This window comes from Diadema antillarum, unplaced genomic scaffold (assembly GCF_040938485.1).
Source record: "Diadema antillarum isolate AM-2024a unplaced genomic scaffold, OU_Dant_1.0 scf00000049, whole genome shotgun sequence".
Taxonomy (NCBI): domain Eukaryota; kingdom Metazoa; phylum Echinodermata; class Echinoidea; order Diadematoida; family Diadematidae; genus Diadema; species Diadema antillarum.
The window spans coordinates 2,797,335-2,819,719 of record NW_027270938.1 but is presented as its reverse complement, the minus strand read 5'-3'; the positions used below and the strand labels follow the sequence as shown (position 1 = coordinate 2,819,719).

The following is a 22,385-nucleotide window of genomic DNA, read 5'->3' as shown; positions in this document are numbered from 1 at the left end:
CCACAAGGAAATGACCAACAAATATGACTTTTCCAAAACAAAATAACCCATCCCCCTACCCCCCCCCACCCAAAAACAAAACAAAACAAAACAAAACAAAAAAACAAAACAAATCAAGAAGTACAAGAAGTAACCAGGAATTGAAGGGAGAAGTATCGATGTTTGGAAAGACATCTGGGCCTACATACATGTAACAAAATGTGCTACCGTACTCTAGAACCAGGTAGGCCTACTGAGCTACAAGCATAAGTTTTAAACTAACAGTAACATATGGAAGTCTTCAAACTTTTTTTAGACCAACATTGTCTCAGTCTTCTCAGAACTGAGGAGGGAAAATTATTGTCAATGCTGAAAATTCTGCCATTTTGGCATATTCATCAAGATGGCATCAACCCCAGGAATTGATTACTAGAAACAAGTGCATTAGGCCTACAGCTGTGTCGAAAACCAATGTGACTCACTCCTCCCAGCCAGGCGCGCGAGGCAGATCTCGGAAGAATTGAGTTTTTGAATGCGTGCCTGACGTCTGGATTGAAGACTACCATTGCATGTGGTGTGCCGTCCCCAAGTCGAAAAGACCGAAGCTTCTCGCTACTATCCAGTCAATTTTCGTGCTTATTTGGGTAAATATACACATGTTAACTAATGTGTTGTTAGAGTTTTCGTTTTCGATTTTAAGTTGCCGTTACTGTTAGTTCGTGTCAAGGAGTAATGCGAGCGTTTGTAAAGTTAACATTCCTGTCACTCGCATTTACCAGTGTATTACCAGCTCATGGGTGCTCATTGTAGTCCCGTACACCTGAATATTTGTGGGATATTGGTGGATTAGACAGTTGCGCTCATGCGCTTCGCTTACCAAGCAATAATTTACTAGTTTACTACACTAGTCTGCCCTAATGATAGCAGTAGCTAGCTAGCTGCTAGCTGGATGGATCAGAAGTTCTCTACAGCATACCATACGACTCGCGAGTAGTGTCTAATTTTTCTTGTCTGAAGTGAAGTGTCACATCATTATCGACAACCCGGTTGCTTCATACAAAAATCAGGAATAGATTCTAGGAACTAGACTCGTAGTCTAATTGAAGGTACAGTGTAGGTATCCACCGAAACTGTAATTCATAAATTGGAAACTGAAATATTGTTAAATTAGGCTGTAAATATTTATTGCCAATCAGTAAACTTTTTTTATTAAATGACAATCCTCGACCACACAGGGGTACGTGGTGTTGTTATATGTAACTTTTGTGTTAGATTTTACTAGCTAAAAACTGTAAAATTTTCAGCGCTTGGACAGGTAAGAAGAGTTTCGCTTTTTTTTAATTCCGCGAAATCAAGACACAACATACAGGAACACATGGCAAGCAAAAATATTCGCATGCTTTTATTTTCGCGTTAGTTTCTGGTTGCGAGAAATACGCGAAAATTTCAACACCGCAAAAATTTCCACTTTTACAGTAGTTCTAGTAGATTCTAGTATTCTTAATCTTAATGAATTAATGACACTCAATTTGAGTTACAAGAGCTGGGAGAAAGAGAGAGAGAGAAAGAGAGAGAGAGAGGAAAAACAACAATGAAAACAACCCACTGTTGCTTTTGAAGGTGAGAGGAAATTATCACATTCATCACACAGTTCAGGATCCAAATGCTCAAATGTACTGGTAATCCTTAATTATTACTCGGGTCTCCGGTCTCTTTATTTGAACTCGAGGTTGATAAGTTTCTGAATTTTCTGTTATCTTGTTAAGAATGTGAAGATTACTGTTTTCAGTGTCCAGCAGACTCTTATGATGACTGTAATACATGCAATGCATTATTTGGGTACCAAGTATCACAATGATTGGCGAAACCCATTTATGCCATTTCATGGTTAAACTAGATGTCCTTTATGAATTTATATACAGACATATAAGATATAACCATATTCTCTCCACTTTTGTAGAAGCAACAAAATGCCTTTAGTCCATAGAGGCTTTGGGTAGAGGGTTGATGCGGATGCCAGTGGGCCATGAGAGTTTTACTGTTTGCATACAGTGAATTAGCAGTGTGCTGGTTTATAAGATGAGCATTGCTGTACCATACAACATGACATTCACCCCATTTTTAATACACATTGTACCAACTGCAGGTTTGAAGCTTGTTGTTCCAGGCAACACAGCACAAGTTGGACATCTGACACAATGACTCGTTGGGCGAGAGGGGGCAATGCCAACAAGAAAAAGCCAAATGAGGCCTCTTCATGGGAGGAACTGACAGAGAAATTTGGAGAAAGTGGGCGCAAAGTGGATTCACCACGGAGGACCAACAAAAAATCAGAAAACTTACAGCAGGGGAAAAAGAGGCAAGGAACTGCTGCCAACCTCCAGCACATACAGAGCAAGAGGAAGTTTACAGGAACAGCACAGGGGAGCATCAAGGAGAAGAAGACTGTTAAGCCAGAAGAGGACGATTTCGTGAAAATTCGGTCAGTCAAGGACTTTGCTCCTCCCTTGGTCAACACCAGCAAGTCAATTGTTGATGTCGTAATAGAGGCAGACCTGCAGAAACAAACAGAAGGGAGGGACATTGACTCAAAGACTTCTCAAGGGCAAGGAGGTGGCATCGACGAAGCTTATGGCTCACTAGAACATTTCCAGAAGAGGGAAAAGAGAAGGGAAGAGAGAAGATTAAAGAGAAAGAAGAAAAAGGTTGACAAGATGGTAAGACAAGGTTATAATTACAGCACCTTGATTTCCAATTTGGATATTTAAAAAAACATTCACTCAACTTTGTCAATTCTAAAAAGATTCTAGATGTTAAACAACTCAATCAGTATGTGTCAATACAGATCGATTTTCTAATAATGTGCTTTCATTCAAAAAGGTTCACATCCAGTTTTCAGCACTTCCCAACAGAGTAAGATTCCCTTCTTTAATTGATATGTAAAGCCCCAAATCCTAAGATTACAAACAAATGGTGTTTCTTGTAGTGTTTGTGTACCATATTTGTTTTTAGGTCTGACTTTTCCCCTGTCCATCTTTTACCATTGTGATACATGAAAGTGTGTGTAAAAATTGTACAAAAACTTAGCAAGGTAGCAGTAATGTAGAAATTGCAAAATATTCTTAAATAGAAATGTGCTTCATGATTATGCAAGGACTCGTGATAATCAAATATTCTGTCCATATATGACAGTTTTTAAATCCCATATTTCTTGTTCCCCATGCACAACACTGCAGAAGTCAACACATGTCAAAAGACCCTTATCTTGAAATTCTCCCTTTCTCCAAAGTTTTGTAGGTGTTGGATTTTATCTTTAATGTGAGTTAATTAGGAACATCAAATGTGAACAAGTTACAGATACCAGTAATGCTTATAAAGCTGGAAATCTCTTCTGGCAATATTTGAACTAAATTCAAAGTCTCCCCTGCTGACTTATAATCAGCATTTGACACTGTCATGCCAATTCTGTGGTTATGATAACATTTGAATCATAATGTAAGTAAAGTACCAACGTTTTGAATCTACATCAGAAAATTAAGTGTATTTATGTAGTCTATGTGAATTTTAGTTCTGTTTTGTTTCGACAGGAGTGTTAACACATCACTTCAAATAAAAACTGTAAAAGTGATTCAATTTTTGATCCTCTCCACCATCCCACCTTTCCATCCAGGTCTGTTTTCACTGTCGCCAGCCTGGCCACGGTGTGGCTGACTGCCCAGAGACACAGGAGGACGTGGAACAGGGTACCGGTATCTGCTTCCGTTGTGGGTCCACAGAGCACGACATCAGCAAGTGCGCAGCCAAAGTAGATAGACGCGAAGAAGGTGAGAAGATGTTTCCTTCATACTCTGGTTTGTCGTTTCTGTTTTCATATGCAAGGAAGTCCATGAAATCTCACAGTTTGAATAAGCTTGTGCTTTTGTTTGACAGTCGTCCATGCTATAGATCAGATCAATCATGGCACCCTCCAGGGAATAATTTTCCAATGTGTTTTGAGTAGCAATTTCAGCCGATGAATAATATTACAAATGTAATCCCATGCACTTCTATGGCAGAAAACGGCTAATCAGAAGGTAGTTTATGTACAACTGTAGCAGTCATACAAAAAAAAAAAAAAATGCATAGCAAATTGTGATGCGATAACAGGAAAGTTATTCCCTGCTCTCACTCTCAGTGAGATTTCCATACAACTACTAGAAGGCTCAAAACTACCTCATGCTATTCACCCATCTGACAGCTTTATGGAAACATCCAATCAGTTAAAAGTCAGGCATCACAATGTGTGAAAATGCATTCATGTGTTGCCAGATTCGTGGCATCTTTGTATCACTTTGTGGTCTTAATGTAATCTTATATAGTTTCAATGAATACACTATATATCCATGTAAGTCCATGCAGATTTGTGTTAAAGTTAGTGCTACCTTTGGTGAGTAAGAGTTGATAAATAATTGCAAGCAAAAACTGAACAGCTTCCATTGGTATATATAGAATTGATAGTAAAATCTGACAGAGAAATACACTTCATTCTTCATCTCTATTTCATTCCCTTTACTTACATTGTGTCCTTTTGTATTTTCTCTCCGTTATAAGTGAAGTGCTCAGAGGCCATTTCCAAAACAATGACATTTAAACTAAAATTATGATATTCTGACATGCAGGCGAGTTCCCATATGCAAAGTGCTTCATCTGCCATCAGTTGGGGCATCTGTCCAGGAGCTGTCCAGACAACCCCAGGGGGCTCTATCCAGAGGGTGGGGCGTGCAAGGAGTGTGGCTCCGTGGAACACAGGTGGTGGAATTGCCCAGTAAGGAAACCGGTCAAAGGTGAGAATGTTTTGAGCGTACAAATAAAGAGTTCTCTAGACACATCCCAAAGTTGTGTTTACCTGTGACAGTTTCAATGATGGGCTGTTCTTTCTCAAACGATGGCTTTGGCAACTCTTTATCTATGTTTATCAACCATCCTTATGAACTTATTTCGCGATATGAGCATACTGTATGAGAAATCTCTTTGCATGCTTGGTGCATGTGGTAAGTGATGCTGTTCTGGAGAAACCTTGAGACCACTCTTTGGTCTGTGTGTTCAAAATTGGGCTTGTAATTTGTGTCAAGTTCTTGTTGTTGTCTTAAGAGGAGCCCCCTTTTATGTGCAAGTTTACCTTCATAAATAGAGTGAAATCAATCAAATAGTCCAGTGTAAGGCACACAAGACATAGAAATGAAAACAAAAACCTTGAATGTAAAAATTCTTCATGTTTACATGAAACAGCTAATGATGTAAAGTCTCTCGGGGTTTGGAAGGGAGTGATGATATACTACAAGTAACGGTACTTCTTTGTTGCAACTGATTGACAAATTGCCCTGCATCAACGTAAATAAGCACTGAATTGATCAGTGTTTTAGTACAAGTAGTAGCCATAATAAAAAAAAAAAATCATGGGCGTACATACTTCTTTATTGTTCAGAGAAAAATAGATATAAATCGTAAATTCCATTTCTAAAGAAGCAACAATTGCCTAACCAGAGTAATGCTGTTGTTTGGTGTTTCTTTTTAACAAGACAGAGGAAATAATGTTGTTGAGATGTGTTTGTGCCCCAATTGAAGAATTTTTAGTCAATCATCTGTTATAAAGTGGTTTACAGATTATGTTTGAACTAGTAGTTTGCAAGTCTAAATGACAGTGTCAGTTACAAAGACTGGAAGTTTTGTGACATGGTCTCTGGTGTGCAGTGCAGTGGGATAGAAGAAATGATTTTGAATTTTTTCACACCATGCAAAATGAGCATGAAAAAAAAAAGAAAAAGATTATGTGTATATAGAGTGTGCCGATCCAAGTTAAAGGTATGTGTTACTCAAAACTGAGAAAGTATGTTACGACTTCTCTTAAAATAGTGATAATAATCAATGACTTGTCAGGAATATCCAGAATGTTCTAACCAAGGGGTTTACTTTTTTGATACCCCCGCCAAACGAAGTTTGAAGGGGGTATATAGGAATCAGCGGACGGTCGGTCGGGCGGTCGGTCGGGCGGTCGGTCCGTTGCAAATCTTGCGTCGCGAACTACTTCCTCAGTTTTCGACCGATTCCCATAAAACTTGGCACAGATGTGTGCCTTGGGTTGTAGATGTGCAAGACGTATTTTTTGACAGTACCCAAAAGTACATTGCCATGGTAACGGCATATTATGGGCAAAAATGGGTACAAATCTTGCGTCGCGAACTCCTCCCACAGTTTTTGATCAATTTTTATGAAATTAGGTACAGATGTTCATCTGAATATGTTAATGTGCAAGACACATATTTCCGCAGTGGCAAAAGGTGCGTTGCCATGGTAACGGCATGTTATTGGTAAAATATAGGGCAAAATGCTTCATGGCAAAACTGCTTCATCAGCGTTCTTCCAATTCTCATGGAATTCATATTGAATGTTTGTCTTAGGATATAGGTCAGCATGACACATTTCTTGACAGTGACAAAAAGTATGTTGCCATGGTAACAGCTCACATATTATGAGCCAAAATGATGGAAAATTTTGTGTTGCAAACTACTTCCTCAGTTTTTGCCCAATTTCCATGAAACTTGGTACAGATGTGTGCCTTTGGTTGTAGATGTGCAAGACGCATTTTTTGACAGTACCCGAAAGTACGTTGCCATGGTAACGGCATATTAATGGCAGAAGATCAAGGAAAAATCTTGCGGATTTAACTACTTCCTCAGTTTTTTGACCAAAGCTTATGAAATGTGGCACACACCTTGATCTTGGTGGGAAGATGTGGAAGACATATTTTTCGGACGTGTCGGAAGCTGCGTTGCCATGGTAACGGCATGTAAATGGCAGAAGATCAAGGAAAGATCTTGCGGATTGAACTACTTCCTCTGTATTCGACTGAAGCTCATGAAATGTGGCACACACATTGGTCTTGGTGGGAAGATGTGCAAGACATATTTTTTGGACGTGTCGGAAGCTGCGTTGCCATGGTAACGGCATATTAATGGCGGAAGATCAAGGAAAGATCTTGTGGATTGAGCTACTTCCTCAGTTTTTGACAAAAGCTTATGAAATGTGGCACACACAATAGTCTTGGTGGGAAGATGTGCAAGACATATTTTTCGGATGTGTCGGAAGCTGCGTTGCCATGGTAACGGCATTTAAATGGCAGAAGATCAAGGAAAGATCATTCCTTGGGTAAGACTGTCGTCACGGGGCGGGGGTATTAATCACCTTACAATTGTAAGTGATATTTCTAGTTTTTTAGGGGGGGGGGGGGGTGGGGTGAGGATCGTAAGTCCCTGAACTTATTCTTTGAACTTCTTCTTTAACCTCGCTCAATAGCAACTCAAGGCCTTTGGGTGGAAAGTACTGTATATTCCCTCCCAGTGCACACCAGTCATCATCTGCATAGTGTGAAACCAGGAATTTCTGCATGCATGAAACTTTCATGAATTTCACAAGGAGCCAAGATTTGTGAATGTAACATGCATGCAAGAGTTCAACACACCCCTGTATTACTAGTGCCTGTAGTATACTCATAATTTTTTAATGGTTGGTAATTAAAAGTTTCATTATGCGAAAAAGGCCATCGGCTCCAATTTATGAAAGTTTCATGGCGCGAATTCTTCTGGTTTTACAGTAATGTGAACTATGTATGCTTGTAGTTTACCATGGTAACCTGACAAACTTGCCATCTTTGTTTTCTCTCTAATTGTCCCTTTCTCCATCAGGGGTTACGGTGTCGGTGACTGCACAAACAGTAATGCACAAGAAGACTCACATGAGCGCCGACGCGGAAGAAGCGTTCATGAGTAGGCCAAAGGCGAAGGTGAAGAAAATTGGGCCCAAAGTCGTCGTGTTTTGACACCGATCCTCCCTGGACTGCACAGGGAGAGGTTATCATGGAGCATCCCTTTGGACATATTATAATGGACTCTTTGCAACTCAATACACCAGCAGCTACAGCATTGAAAAGCTGTATGATCAGCTGAGAGAATGATCAGCAGAAATATGTGCAGGATACCCCTAACTTTCAGACCCAGAGTGAAGAATCATCTCATTTGAATACAGCAATTTATTAATTTTTTTAATTAAGACTATTGTGCAAGATAAGACAAGGTTACTTGTCCTCACTTTAACTTACTTTGCCTAAGATACCTCATATGTGGTATAGCAAGGAAAGTCAAAGTGCTCTTCCATACCAATATCAAAGTAGAATTGAACCAGCAGACTCAAGACTTGAATTACAAACATTATGAAAACCTAGCTAGAGGAACAAAAGGGTTATACATGAAGGTGCAAAATAACTGACCAAAACAAAATTTCCATTTTGGGTTTTTTTTTTGGTCACAAACCAATGGAGAAGTTATAAGTTGACAACATTATCACCTCAGCTTAACTCCATGTATGTGTACTTGTAGCCAATATCACTATCACATGAAAACCTGTGATACTAAATCAGAGAGAATAATTTTGTGTATGATTTTGACAAAACCTTTACCATTGTGACCATTTGATTTATTAAAGACAATGCAAACTCACTTCACACAAAATCACGTGCTTTACAACAATGCGTTTTCCTTGTTTTGTGCACATGTACATGTTTATTTTGCACATGTGAGCAGTCCTAATAATTGAGAGCCAAAGGAATTTTGTGTGGGTGTGCATTCATGTGTCATGATGTACAGTTCGACCTCGATTATCCGGCCTCCTTTTATCCGGAAATCTCTATTATCCGGACGCGTTCACGCAGTGAAGGACTTTTTTTTTTTCATCCAAAAATTGAGAAAAAACAGTGACTTTAAACTCAATGAAAATTTCTACAAAACTCACACGATTTACCTACAATATTCCCGACAGAACTAACATAAATTCACACCACATTATCATCGTAAAAGTAAGCAGTCATCACCACCGTTGCGGGGTACGCTACCTGCCTAGCTGCCAGTGCACTGGGACGGCAGCTTGGACGGCAGCTATACATTAACATTGTGTCTCCCATATCCAGCCAATTCGCTTATCCGGATGAGCGCCGGTCCCGACATGGCCGAATAATCGAGGTCGAACTGTATAAGTACAATTGTAAGTGATGTTCAAAGGAGAAGCTGTAGTGTGAGAAGTGGAGTGCATATGCAGTATTTTTCTCTGGTGTCTGCATGTGCGATTTATCTGATTTTCAGTCTTAAACACAACAAAGTTCAGGGCACCATTTCATGAAAATTATCAGCCCTGAAATGTCAGTCTCTGACAATTTCAGTAAAACCCTTGGTTTTGATTGGCTGAGAAGCTTTGGTCACTGACTATTACTATTGTCAGGGCTGACAACTTTCATGAAATGGCGCCCTGATGGCTGTGATGTTTGCTGATGGATTATGAGAACTGGCTAGTTGTGTATGGCCCTCTGTCTATACTGAACATTGGTGCATGATATAATAACTGATTAAAACTGATGACACAAACATACACATAGAGATAAACATACTCTCATTTGTGTTGGCTGTAGCTGATGATACAAGTCTAGTTTATTTCCATGTAAAGTCCAATCAATACAACTCATCCAGGGCAAGTACATACAATTCATTACAAAATTGACGTTTACAGCAACATGTCTGATAGCTGAATACCAGCTGATACGCACATATGACAATGTCAGTATGGTGTGAACAAGTTGAAGAAAAAAAAAGAAAATTGTGCTACATGTAGTCACAAAAACTTCCAACTTTCGGTCTCATGAGATTCAATACACATTAGATAGCAAAAAGTCAAAATACAGTGTACTTGTCAACTACAGGTGTACCAACGCTTATTTGATACAGAGATAGTTGTGACAATCACAGGAATGGTTGCTTCAAAAGTATGAAACATGACAGGTAGATTGAGATACTTCATCTCCAGTGAACAGAGATACACGAGTTGCTGTCTACATGTATTTGCAACCACATTACTAAGCTTTATGATAATGTGACTACAAACAGTGTACATACAAAAGGTCCACTTATGTGATGGTTTGCCAAAGTGTCTGTCAAAGTGTGTGAGAGGAGGAGGAGATTAGCGGAACACTGCACAGCATCCTGAACTACATGTATATACTAATTCTCTCACACTCTGGGCGCCAAACGGGGAACTGCAAGAAGAGGGAGAAGTAGGGCCACTTCTGTGTACTAAAAAAATGACACAGGCCTTGATAGAATTACTGAACTGAGCACAGCCATGCTAGACAGGTCTGGAGGTGCATCTATGTTCATGGAACCCCAGATGACATAGGCTACAGCCAATGCATGCCCTCAAATCGTAGTAGTTGTATGTTAAAGTTGAAGACTCACTGAGTCAATCGTTAGTAAAGATGTCCAATAAATACAATGTATTTGCTCAAATGTGTCAGTCAAATCCATGCATGACAATAGACAAAATGTACTCTTTGGCATAGTCTCTGACAAGAGACAATGAAATTTGTAAACAACCAGAACTTGGACGGCATACAGACTTTCTTTTTTTTTAATATGAACAAACTTATTTACATTCTATGATGAGCTGAAGAAATAAAATCTACACAGAAAATGTCTCATGTAATCTATGTCTTTCCACATGGCTGAATGCATGGACAGTAATTCTTGGCATCCCATAAAGAAGCGTAAATTGAACTCCCAAACCATCTTACATTCTTCTCTATGGCCCTTTCATTAAAGACGATCCAACCTATGCATTCTTATGTCAAGCATGCTTCCTTCACAGAGTTTGTGTATACTTATGTCACCCCTTCCCCTTGGAAAAAAAAAAGTTATGGAGCTCTTCCATTGCATATGACTAAGCCCTTGACTAGTGGAAGCTAAAATTTGACTGATACCAAATGCCACATTTGATTTAGAGTTAGTGGATATTTGAATGGTGTACAGAGAGCACCATTACCCTTAGATATTCCATGTGCAACTAAGATTCTTGTGCACATTATTAGATAATCAAATCATTTGACGTCCAAGTTGAATAATTTGCTAAGCGATTAAACTTTTGAACATTTTCTTGCACAACAAGGGCCCTTGATGGATTGATCATGAACATGGGATGATGGAGGCAACATGCTAAACGCTGGGCTGCACACTAACCCATTTTCTATACTGGTCCGACCAGTCTGTTGGACCAGTAGGTACCCAGTTTTCCTATTTTTTGCTGGTCCATTCCTGAAAAAGTTACTGGTCCGACAGTGATTTTTACTGGTTGTGGACCATCTGACCAGTGCCAGTGTGAAAATAATACTGAACAAATCTGGAATGTGGTAGAGCCCAGATGGGGAGACAAGTACTGCTACCGCTTGAAATAATTTGTAATGGTGTTTGTCTTGGCAGAAGACTGCTTCTTCTTGGTCGCTGCTGGTTTCTCATTCTTCCTGGAAGATTTTGCCGGTGGTGTCTGCCTCCAAGATTCGCTCTCTCTTTTCCTCCTCTCTCTCTTCCAGTTTCCCATGAGCTCTTCCTTCATGCTGTCAGGCAAGGCAGCAAAGACCGACCTGTCGATCTCCGGGGGGATGTCGCTGGTGGCTGGACCTTCCTCCCGAGTTGGTGATTCCTCCTGATTTCTGCTTTCCATATCCACCCAACCATCCACACAGGAGCTCCCCATTACAATGCTACCGCTTCCGGGTATTGCAGTGTCCAAGGTATCTGTGTTAGAAGTTTCAACCAAGTCATTTTGGACAGGTCGAAATTGTCCTGCGCTCAGAGTAAACCTTTCTTCATGGTGGCTTGCTGACCCAGGTACCCCACCATGTTTGTCGGACGACAATTTCGGAAATGCTCCCCCTGCTAGTGGCACCTTTGCTGCGGGCCTTATATCCTCAGAATACCTGCTCGGGGAGCCAGCAAGTCGCTTGGAGAAAAAAGAAGACTGCTTATCAAATTCTTTCTTTTTCGCGCAGTGAGCCTCGGCAGGCCCTGCATCTTTCTCTCTGAATGTTCTTCCCTCATCCTCGGCTCCGGTGTCAGACCCCACTCTGGTGAAGTTTGGCCCAAGAGGTGTGCCAACAGTATTGGGATGAGATGCACACTCTTCACAAGAGGACTTGATGCCTCTGCCTCCTCTGAAACTGGTTGCCAGGGTCAAATCAGTTGCTAGGGTGGAGTCATTCACAAGGAGGTCTTCATCCTGCTCACCAAGTTTGCATTGCTCTCCCTCATCACGTCGAGCACCAACTTCCTCCCCAGATCCAGTTTTCTTGCCCAAGAAGGAGTCCAGTGTTCCCTTGGTGACCTTTGACCTCAGGTTGGCAAAGCAGATGTTGATGAGAGTGAGATGAAAGGGACGGCTCGTGTCGAGCAACTTTCGGAGAAGATCAAGCGCAATGTCAAGAAGTCTGTTCATGAGTATCCCATCATCTGAAAAGAGAAAGATATAAAATTCATTAAAATGTTATAGGAAGATGCTTCAGGTAACTCCATAGATTTCTGCAGTTTATTTCACAAAAACAAATATGCACAATCGAAAGTTAACGTGTGGAGTGCACTTAACTGATAAAATGGTTCACAAATCTATGAATCAAAACACTATATACTGAATGAAATGGGGAGCACATGATGAGTCTAAGAACATAAAAAGACATAGTTTTTCACTTCTCATGATGCCTTTGACCCTAAAAGAAACACCAGTACATGTTCAATTTGACTATAACACGAAATGTCATTAAAAAAACAAGAGAGAGAGAGAGAGAGATTACTACAAGTTTCATACGAATCAGACAAGAATAAGCAAGTACTAGACGAATTTCAGGGACCTCATATTCTTGTGAAACGGTGATATCATTCACAAGTACATTTATACAAATTAGATGAGGGATTAATGTCCTTGTCTCACAACGCCTCTACTAAAATTGTAGTTTGTACATGAACAATTCACAAAATCATTGTCTTTAATACAGATCGGTCACTATATAACTGCAGCCTCCTCCCCTTGACAAAGTCATTATTGCTGAATTGCTACAACTGTAGAATAACCAAAAGTGTAATTCTCATGACATTATTTCACTAATTTAAATTTCACCCTTTTCATTAAAATAAACTTGAAGATATAATAAAGTTTTACAAAAAAGCCCCACCTCACCATGCCTCCCCCATCCCCCCCCCCCCCCCCCCCCCCCATCTACCACACCCTTTCAGTACACCAGTATTGGTAGTGATCTCATGATTCCTGCTACTTTCAGTTTACCCTGTCTGCTGAAGAGAGACGGATGAAGACCTGTCTGTCTACTTTCCCTCCGCCACGGGCCTGGAGAGAACTTCCTGATTGTGAGCCGCATCGTCCTTGGTGTCCTGCCATCTGATTTCAACCTGCAAAAACAACAGAGAGACGGGGAGGGGAGGAGTGGGGAGGGGTGCAAGTCGAATATCATGTGGTGTAACATATAATCTGGTTCTGAAGGTATTTTCTCGCCAATTACACAGTGGTTTTTTTATGGTACACGTATCCCCCATAACCTGGGAGCCTTCACTGTGGTTTCCTCTTAGAGCATTTATGGTCAAATTTCCTATGTACAGTAATCTGCCGCCGTCTTTCTCATCCATTGTTGTTATATAGATGCACACTCTGGACAGCTGTGACTTGACAGAGCTTTGTAAAAGTGTCTTTGTGACTGCAAGATTTCATTCAGTGACTTGTTTGCTGCTACCAAAGAGTTCTTGTTACAACACAACAAAGCCAAGAGCAAAACGATTCTTGGGTGTAGTAGCAGTAGAAGTAGTAACAGTAGAAGTAATGGCTCATTGACAATTCATTTGTGCGTGAGCCATAGAAGGGGTAAGATTCTGAGTGGGTAAAAGGAAAAGAGAGGGGGAGGGATAAGGAGAACTTTAAACAAAGGGTACAAATGTACCTTTTGATAAGATTGGTGAGTAATCCAGTCATTGTCTCCATGGCTTCAGGAAGTGTGCCACACTTTTTGAAGGAGTCCTCGTCACTCAAACTCTGTTATAAGGGACAAACAAGAATCAAGTACTGTAATGACAGAGTCTGGGATTGACTCTCCTCAGATAAAGATGTGCATATCCGACCCTCAGAAAAAAAAGATAGATATACACTGTTCTTCTCGATGGAAATGGAATCTTGATACTGTACGATACAGTCAATTCTTGATTTCCTTTTCCTTTTGCAAACACACATATATACAGTATGTGAACACTGAGGAGGCAGAAATTTTACTTCTTTTCCAACTGAAATATGTTGGATAAAAATATACGAATTTCAAACACACTTGAACCATCTGGGCTCGCAGCATTGACATGGGTTGTCATTGAGATGCAAGTCTATATGAATGTGAGTTCCTAGAAATACAACAAACTAGAGATTGTAATTTGTCATTACTGACAAATTAAGGTGATCCGATTTTTTTTTTAATCAATGATTCGAGTCCTGATCGCAATAGGCATGACCATACAGGTTTCATCTTTTTTTAGAGACATTGGCCATGTGATGTTTGGATTCTCATTTAGAAAAGGGAGTCATATCTGCCATCTTTGGTACCAAATTCTGTATACACTAGATAACGAAGATACAGCAACAAATACATATGACCTTTGACCCACCTTTACACTCCCAAGATGGCATGTGAGGAAAAAGTGGTTATTTTGTGAAATGATTCTTGCGACATCATCTATACGTGTGCAAAATATGGGAAAGATAGGACAGGTATTCACCAAGATACAGGACGAAACATTTATGACCTTTGACCCTAATTTACATACCCAAGATGGTGTCCGATCAAGTAGTTGTTATTTTATGAAATAATGTACGTGACATGAACTAAACATGTGCAAAATATGGGGGTGATAGGGGCTGTTTTATTTGAGCTATTGCAAAGAAAGCTGTAGAAAGAAAGAAATATCTCGATATTATACATCGAAGATAAGCTTTAATTTCAGCCAAAATTTTTAACGTGATCCTGACATCACATGAAAAAATGGAGGACACTCAAACGATAGCGCAAAGTCTCAGCTACAACAAATTAAAATCTGGGAGAAATTCACTGAAGGGTAAGTGAGCTAGTGCTCAATAAAGACAATCATGTCAATTTTCACATCTAGAAAAATTCCCACCCATAGAGATAACACGTCATAACGAAGATAAAGAAAGAAGTACATACGACCTTTGACCCCACTTTGCACAGACAAGATGGCATCTGAGCAAAAAGTGGTTATTTTGTGAAATGATCCTTGTAACATGGTTTTTACGTGTGCAAAATATGGGAAAGATAGGACAGGTATTCACCAAGATACAGGATGAAACATTTATGACCTTTGACCCTAATTTACATACCCAAGATGGCGTCCGATCAAGTAGTTGTTATTTTATGAAATAATGTACGTGACATGAACTAAACATGTGCAAAATATGGGGGTGATAAGGGCTGTTTTACTTGAGTTATTGCAAAGAAAGTTGCAGAAAGAAAGAAATATGAAAATACATCGAAGATAAGCTTTAAATTCAACCAAGTTTTTTGATGTGATTCCGACATCGTATGAAAAAACAAAGGGCACACTTACGATAGCCCAAAGTCTCACCTACAACATATTAAAATCTGGGAGAAATTCACCGAAGCATAAGTGAGGTAGTACTCGATAAAGATAGTCATGTCAATTTTCATTTCCAGAAAAACTGCACTCCCATAGAGATAACACGTAAACTGATCAAATTTGACAAAGTTACTTTCAATCCATTTTAACGAGGTGATGCTGTCATCCAATCAAAATTGTGTTATTACATTTATGAAAAACCATTTAATAAGCTACAACATACTGAAATTTGGGTGAAAATCGGCAAAGGATAAGTGACATACGCTCGAGTGAACTTGAAATTTGATGACGTCATTTTGAAAATTTACTTTTTTTACTTTATTAAGAAATTTGATATCATTTAATCATTTTGCCACCATTGCCACCCCATGAAATGATATGTACAACTCATCAGCTTTCAAAATATGTAAAGAAAATGGGGGGTCACCGTCCATCCTGACGAGTAAAATCGGATTTCAAATTGGCGGTTTTTTGGCATAGTTGCACTGTATATCGCCATTGACGCGCGTGCGGAATTTCAACTTTGACGGGCCTGTATGACGTCATATCGAGTCGGATTGACTTGAAACTTGGTAGAAATATTCCTTGACATTTAAGACATCCGATCCGTGTGAAAAAACGGGAAATTTCTATTGCATATGAGCTGTGCGTGCGTATATGCGCGCGCGCGTACGCCTCCGTCGATTTTTTCTGAAATACTCCAAATGACCTGAAACGTGTGCAAAACAATTTTGAGCTCGATTGGAGCATGATAAAATTTCAACGCGCGCATACGCGCTAGTTTACCAGGATCGTGATCAAATTTTATGAGATATATCGATAGAACTTGACTCGAACTATATGACATGTAAATTTCATTGAGAAATTCCATTCCATTAATGAGATACGAATGTGAACGTGATTTCAGATAATGACGTCATAGTGACGTCATGGCTGACTGATCACAATGATACACTAGATCTGTCGTCCTTATGACGTGACACATATTTGGTATAAGTTTAAAAGTGATAGGTGAGAGACTTTTTAAGTTAACCGCTGCACAACATTTGAGGAGAAAGAAATAAAGAAGAAAGATTCAGTACAGATACAATAGGTGATCCGAGAGGATACTCGGATCACCTAATTAAGAAGACAGGTTAGCAAAGCTCTGTATTATTTCTCTTTCTCTTTCTCTCTCTCACTTTCTATCTCTCTCTCTCTCTCTCTCTGTCAAATTCACACACACAAACACACACACATATAAACACACACGCAAACACACATGCAAACACATGGACACAGACAAACCACTCACACACAACCTTACACTTTTGTGAGATGCCCCAAAGGTTAGCTTCTGTACCCCACAGATGGTGTCATGCTCCCTTCAAACTGTAAGGTGGCATGCGTACGGACACTTTTTTTTTTCTGTACACCCTTTACTGTAAAAGCTGTTATTTTTGTGAGGGTTTAATTTTCGCAAATTTCACAAATCACTGTTGACCCACAAATCTAACAATGCACAAAAAAATATCCCCTCCAAATGCACTAGCAGAGTGAACAGGGATTGTATTAGTGCACTTGCAACAGCCTTGATGTCAAATCGTGAAAACAACATCCTGCGAAAATGTCTATGACCTCTACATTCACATTAATATTTGTATGCCAAAATAACAGCCTAGAATAACAGCATTTACAGTATCTTATTCATATAACTGCCATTTGCCACCGTAGATAATCATGTGGTTGGTATGGGGAGTAGTCTATACCTGTGGAAGACCTTTGTTTGTCACTGGGGTGTCATCCACACCATGTGCCAATCGCAGCATGGTCTCCGCCTGCTGAGCTCCAAACTGGCCAATCAGCTGTGAAATGGGCGTGTTGCGTAGGTCCTGGAGAGTAGAGATGCCCCTTTCATTCAACTTTTTTCCTGTTGAATGGCCAATACCTGGACAGAAGTACAGGCATTGCATCATACCGTAATACAAACATAGTTTCATGGGGGGGGGGGGGGGGGGAGCATATGATGATTCTTTCTAATTTCCAGCGTCACACCCTGTTTGAGAAATTCTCTCTTCATAATGAAAATCTTAAAACCATCCCTGTTCTGGATAGCACTTTTAAATCTCACATGAATTCAAATTCAAAACAGAGCACAATCAAATCCCTGAAACTGAATTTTAATCAAGGGTTAAGCAGGCATCAAGAGAGTTACAAGTCCCTTATCATCTCCAGTCTTGACTAAATGAGCTACGATGAAATTCTAATCTTTCCAATACCCCCTAAAATGAAGAGACAGGAACCTTGTTTTCTGCAACCTGTTCTCTGTACAACTCACCAGGAATTTGCCTCACTTTGGTGAAGGACCCCATGAAGTGACCGACGTGGTCCGAGAAGAGGACAGTCTGGTCATTGGGCTTGTGGTGACCGCCCACCAGTTTGGCTAGCAGCTTGTTGGTGGCCACCCCTGCGCAGCTGGTCAGTCCGAGCCTATCTCTGAGCGCGTGTCTCATCTCCTGTGCAATGACCGTTCCCATCGTCAGCCGTTCTCTGCAGCCACAGTGACAACCGATTGGTGTAACACCTAGGGGAAAGATATTAAACTTTGATATCAAAACATGTGCCTTTTCTTTTAAATCATTGGCAATCGTGTTATATGGATTAGTCAAATACCAGTCAGTGGTGGGATAAACATGAGCACATAACAGCAAACCATTAATTTTTCTCTCAAATAACATGACAAAACAGTTTCAGAAAATAAATGGCGATCGAGGAAGAGAATGCATACTAGATAAAAATAAGGTGACACATATGATATATGCATCTTACACAAAGATGCTACACCTAAAATAGTCATGTATAACTAGCTAGCAGTGGATTTGTATGTGATACTCAACAAATGGCTACCACGGAATGTAAGTTACAGGTGTGTGTTACTCTCAAGCACTTTGACTAGCCCATTTAACAGAAAAGGTGATGGCTCTGTTGCCGGGTGTTGGGAATGAACAAACTGTTCAAAACCTGAGGTTGAAACGCTATTTTTAGAGGGTTACAAGTCCCTAGATTAAAATAGGATTTCACATTCTTCAGATGAATCATTCTGTGTGTTCCCTATGAATTCTCTCTCATAATCACATTATTTGGATGGCAATGAATGGAATATCATGGAATATTGGCCCTAACAGCTGATGGGCAATTCTATTCTCACAGGCCTGTGCTAGTCATGGTTTTTGAATTTACCCTAGTGGGCAGCAAATGAAGATCGATATCATCAGTTCAACCTTCTCTCCCCATTATCTCACAAATTTACTCCTTGGGAAAAAAAAAAAAAATTGCGATAAAAGCACAATGAATAGTACACCTCTCCATTTTCATTCACTTGCATACCCTGCATGTATCATTTGAAAACTACCACCCTTTCCATCGGACTTCAAATAACAGATATCAAATATGATCTCAGTTATTGCTGCATTTTAGATTTTCAGGAGCATTATTACCTTTTCCACTTTCTTCCTCCTTGTATACATGTCCCACAATACTTCTTTTGTCCAGCCCGGCAGAAGATAATCTCTCTCTGACCAGGTCAGTCACATCCAGAAAGTTCTCATCCAGGCCAAGTCTTTCTACCAGTGGACAAAATTCCTCCAGTAACTCTACAATAGAGAGTAAATCAACTTTATTACAATGAAAACAATATTAAAAGTGATCACATGGTATTGAAATTTTATTTCCTTATCACACATAATGTACAAACACACAGACACACCAACACATCCAAACACCAATAATAAAAGGGGCTTCAATACATATTTCTTTCAAGAAACAGAAATTCCATCATGAGATGAAGTCAGAGAGAAATCCTGATCCTCAATTTCTCAAGATTCAACATATCCCTGCCAAAATATGGAGAACACTTCTGAACAAAGTGTAGTCACAACAAAGGCAGGGATCTAACCAAATGGGAGCATCTGGACTCCATTTCAAATCCTAAACATTATAGTTCTGTCTCCTTACCTCTCTAGGACTCATAACATAAAGAGGGCCTGTCATAAAAAGTCTCATTTTGTTACAAAACGATTACTATCATAAATCAATATTCGACATGAGTAAATGCAGGAATGCAACTTTAAACCTCGGAGATTCCATGTATACCTTATGAAAGTCATAACTAATTGCAGAGCTGCCAACCTCTAGACATCAAAATAAAAGATACCAACTGACAGTACATTGTAGATATTACGTTAGAAAGGCAGAAATGGTATTTTGGTCATATAATAGGTAATTGCCCATATCATGTATGCTACACAAAAATCCAGATATCTATTTTCACTTAGAAAAAAAAAATGATGAAGAAAAACACACTTAATATTGTAAAAACTTCTCAGTTCGCAGCTCTTTTTTTCAGCAGCTCTATTCCTGGTAGCTTGCCTTGATTCACCACTTTCTTTTCTGTACAATAAAGCACGAAGGCATTCATTTGGGAGAGTAACAGCACATCCAACATTCGACTGTAAATAACAGTATTTCATCTCCTCTTCTAACTGCCCGAGAAGAGCAATATCTCACTAGCTGTGTCACCTGTCACTTTCTTGGACATCTCTCTGTAGTTGGTCAAATCCTCTCCCTTGACAAGCACAAGCTCTGGACACTTGACCACAGCATCCTTGATGTAGGACAGCTTGGACACGCCTTGTGCTCGGGCGACGTAGTTGGAAGTCACTATGATGTTTTTCTGTTGGATGCCTACACAGTTTATCAGTTTGGATAAAAAAGGACAGCATAGTTTTTTAATTCATGGGTTTAAACATGACAGGTCCTTCTACAATTGACTTTCATTGATAGCATTGTAACTTATTTGCATAATTTCTATGCAGTTAGCACTGATCCAAAGGACAAAAAAAAAACACCAACAACTACAAATAGCATTTTATATTCTTCAGTCTGGTGAAAATAACAGAAGAGAATAACAGAGGCTCACGAAATCAATATATTTCAATTGGAAGTTCAGTAAAACCTTACCGCCAGTTTCTACCAGTACATCATAAATTGTGAGTAGAGGGATCAGGTGGACGGATGTGCAGTGAAATAGCTCACTGGTTGAAAGCTCAGCAGAAAAAAAAAAAATGGGGGAATGATCCAATCACCTCTACCTCCATTGTTTGAACATCCTTGCTTAGACATATCAGTGGAAAACATTTTCATTCTTTTCAAAATACATATCAACAACACCTCATACACAATCATTGGAGAAAAGCTTGAATAAAAACCCACCATGTATTGATGTTGGTAAAACAACACCACCACCAAAACATACACAAATGATATCATTGGAAAGCAGAATAGGTACAGAGTACAATGAATCAACTCGGCTATTCAGGAATTATCACAGTCTCAGCTGCTTACCAAGTGGTTTATCCCTAAGGGAGGGATTCCTGATCATCTCCACTTGGGCATAGAAACAGTCCAGGTCGATGTGAATGATGGTGCGGGAATGGCCAAGCTTGGAATGCAAGTACCCTTTGTCTGCAAACTCTGTGCGTATAGAAGTTGATGCAAATCTGCACTTTAGATCGATACATTTGAACACAAAAATCGTTGTCACAAGTAAGGAGCACATACACACAAATACTGTATAAGTCGTTATGTTTGCAAATTATGCAAATCACAGTTGGACCGCAAATTTAACAGCATGCGAAAATGTCGCCATGCACTAGGCAAACAGTGCACTTATGATAGCCTTGGTGTCAATTTGCAAAAACAACATCTCGCAAATATGTCTGTGACCTCCTCATTGGCGAAAACTTCTGCATGCAAAATAACAGCTTATACAGTAGTAATTGTACAACCAGTTGGACAAAACTTATAACTACAACATTAGGCATTCATTGACTAACTACAGCACAGCAACTTCTGATCCCCTTGATTCAGAAGCAGTTGAACATGTCACATCAGAGACAATCACAAATCTTGTGTAAACTGCAATACCTAAGAGTATTTGTGGCAAAAATGTAGTAGTACAACATGTACTGTCATAATGACTCCATGATAATGATGATGATAATTACAATACTACTACTGCTACTGTACTACTACAAATAATAATAATGATAATAATAATAATAATAATAATAATAATAATAATAATAATAATAAAAACAATAACAATAATAATAATAATAATAATAATGATAATAATAATGACATTTACACTAATTGTAACGGTTTCATGCATAGGCTTAAATGCCTATCAACCAAGTGTATTGGGGGTGATTGCAACAAATACCTAGAGAAGAGGCAGTAGCTATATCTCCTGGGATGACTGGAATGGTTGAGGCAGGTGAATTGATTTCAGGCAGGACAGTAGATGGCATTAACCAGTCTTCATCCTCCTCCTCCTCATCATCATCATCTTCTCTCCCCATCACTTGCTTGCTCTCCATCATTTTATGAACACTTTGATGGCCACTTTGATGGTGAAGAAAATAATAGTTAATATAATGCAAATACTGACCAGACAGATGTAGATTATTACCTGCCAATTATCATACTATACTACAGCTGTTATTCTTTGTTACACTTCCCATATTATGATTATAATCATCCTCGATCGAGTCCTCGGAGAGTAGGTATAAGTTCTCAACGATACTCCATCGTCTTTGAGCTCTAAAAGCCCAGAACATTGCGTTACAGGTCCCTCCGGAGTTGTGATGTGGACCAATGGATAATGGGCTCGGATCCGACCCCTTGGAAATAAATAAACAAAAACAAACAAGCAAACAAACAAACAAATAGTAATATAAAATGAAGAAGTAAAAAGAAATTCGTGCTAGCTTAGTAAAAGGGTAGGAGATCTGTGGCCTGTTGTACAAATTCAGGGGAAACATC

General features: G+C 39.5%; 2 protein-coding genes across 2 annotated transcripts; one reads left to right on the top strand and one right to left on the bottom strand.

Annotated features, from left to right (window-relative positions):
• The first annotated feature begins 2,084 nt into the window (after positions 1-2,084).
• On the top strand, positions 2,085-7,834 carry LOC139715505 (uncharacterized). The gene is made up of 4 exons (XM_071627075.1): positions 2,085-2,696; positions 3,650-3,803; positions 4,638-4,802; positions 7,701-7,834. Exons 1-4 carry the CDS (start codon positions 2,178-2,180, stop codon positions 7,832-7,834), a joined length of 972 nt encoding a protein of 323 aa, XP_071483176.1. The 5' UTR covers positions 2,085-2,177.
• A 3,434-nt stretch (positions 7,835-11,268) lies between these two features.
• On the bottom strand, positions 11,269-21,940 carry LOC139715474 (DNA polymerase iota-like). Its single transcript, XM_071627046.1, has 9 exons — positions 21,784-21,940; positions 20,904-21,032; positions 20,079-20,243; positions 19,007-19,153; positions 17,839-18,084; positions 17,270-17,448; positions 13,826-13,917; positions 13,162-13,283; positions 11,269-12,335 (listed from the first exon to the last, which is right to left on the bottom strand). The coding sequence occupies exons 1-9, from the start codon at positions 21,938-21,940 to the stop codon at positions 11,269-11,271; spliced, it is 2,304 nt and encodes a 767-aa protein (XP_071483147.1).
• Positions 21,941-22,385: the final 445 nt, after the last annotated feature.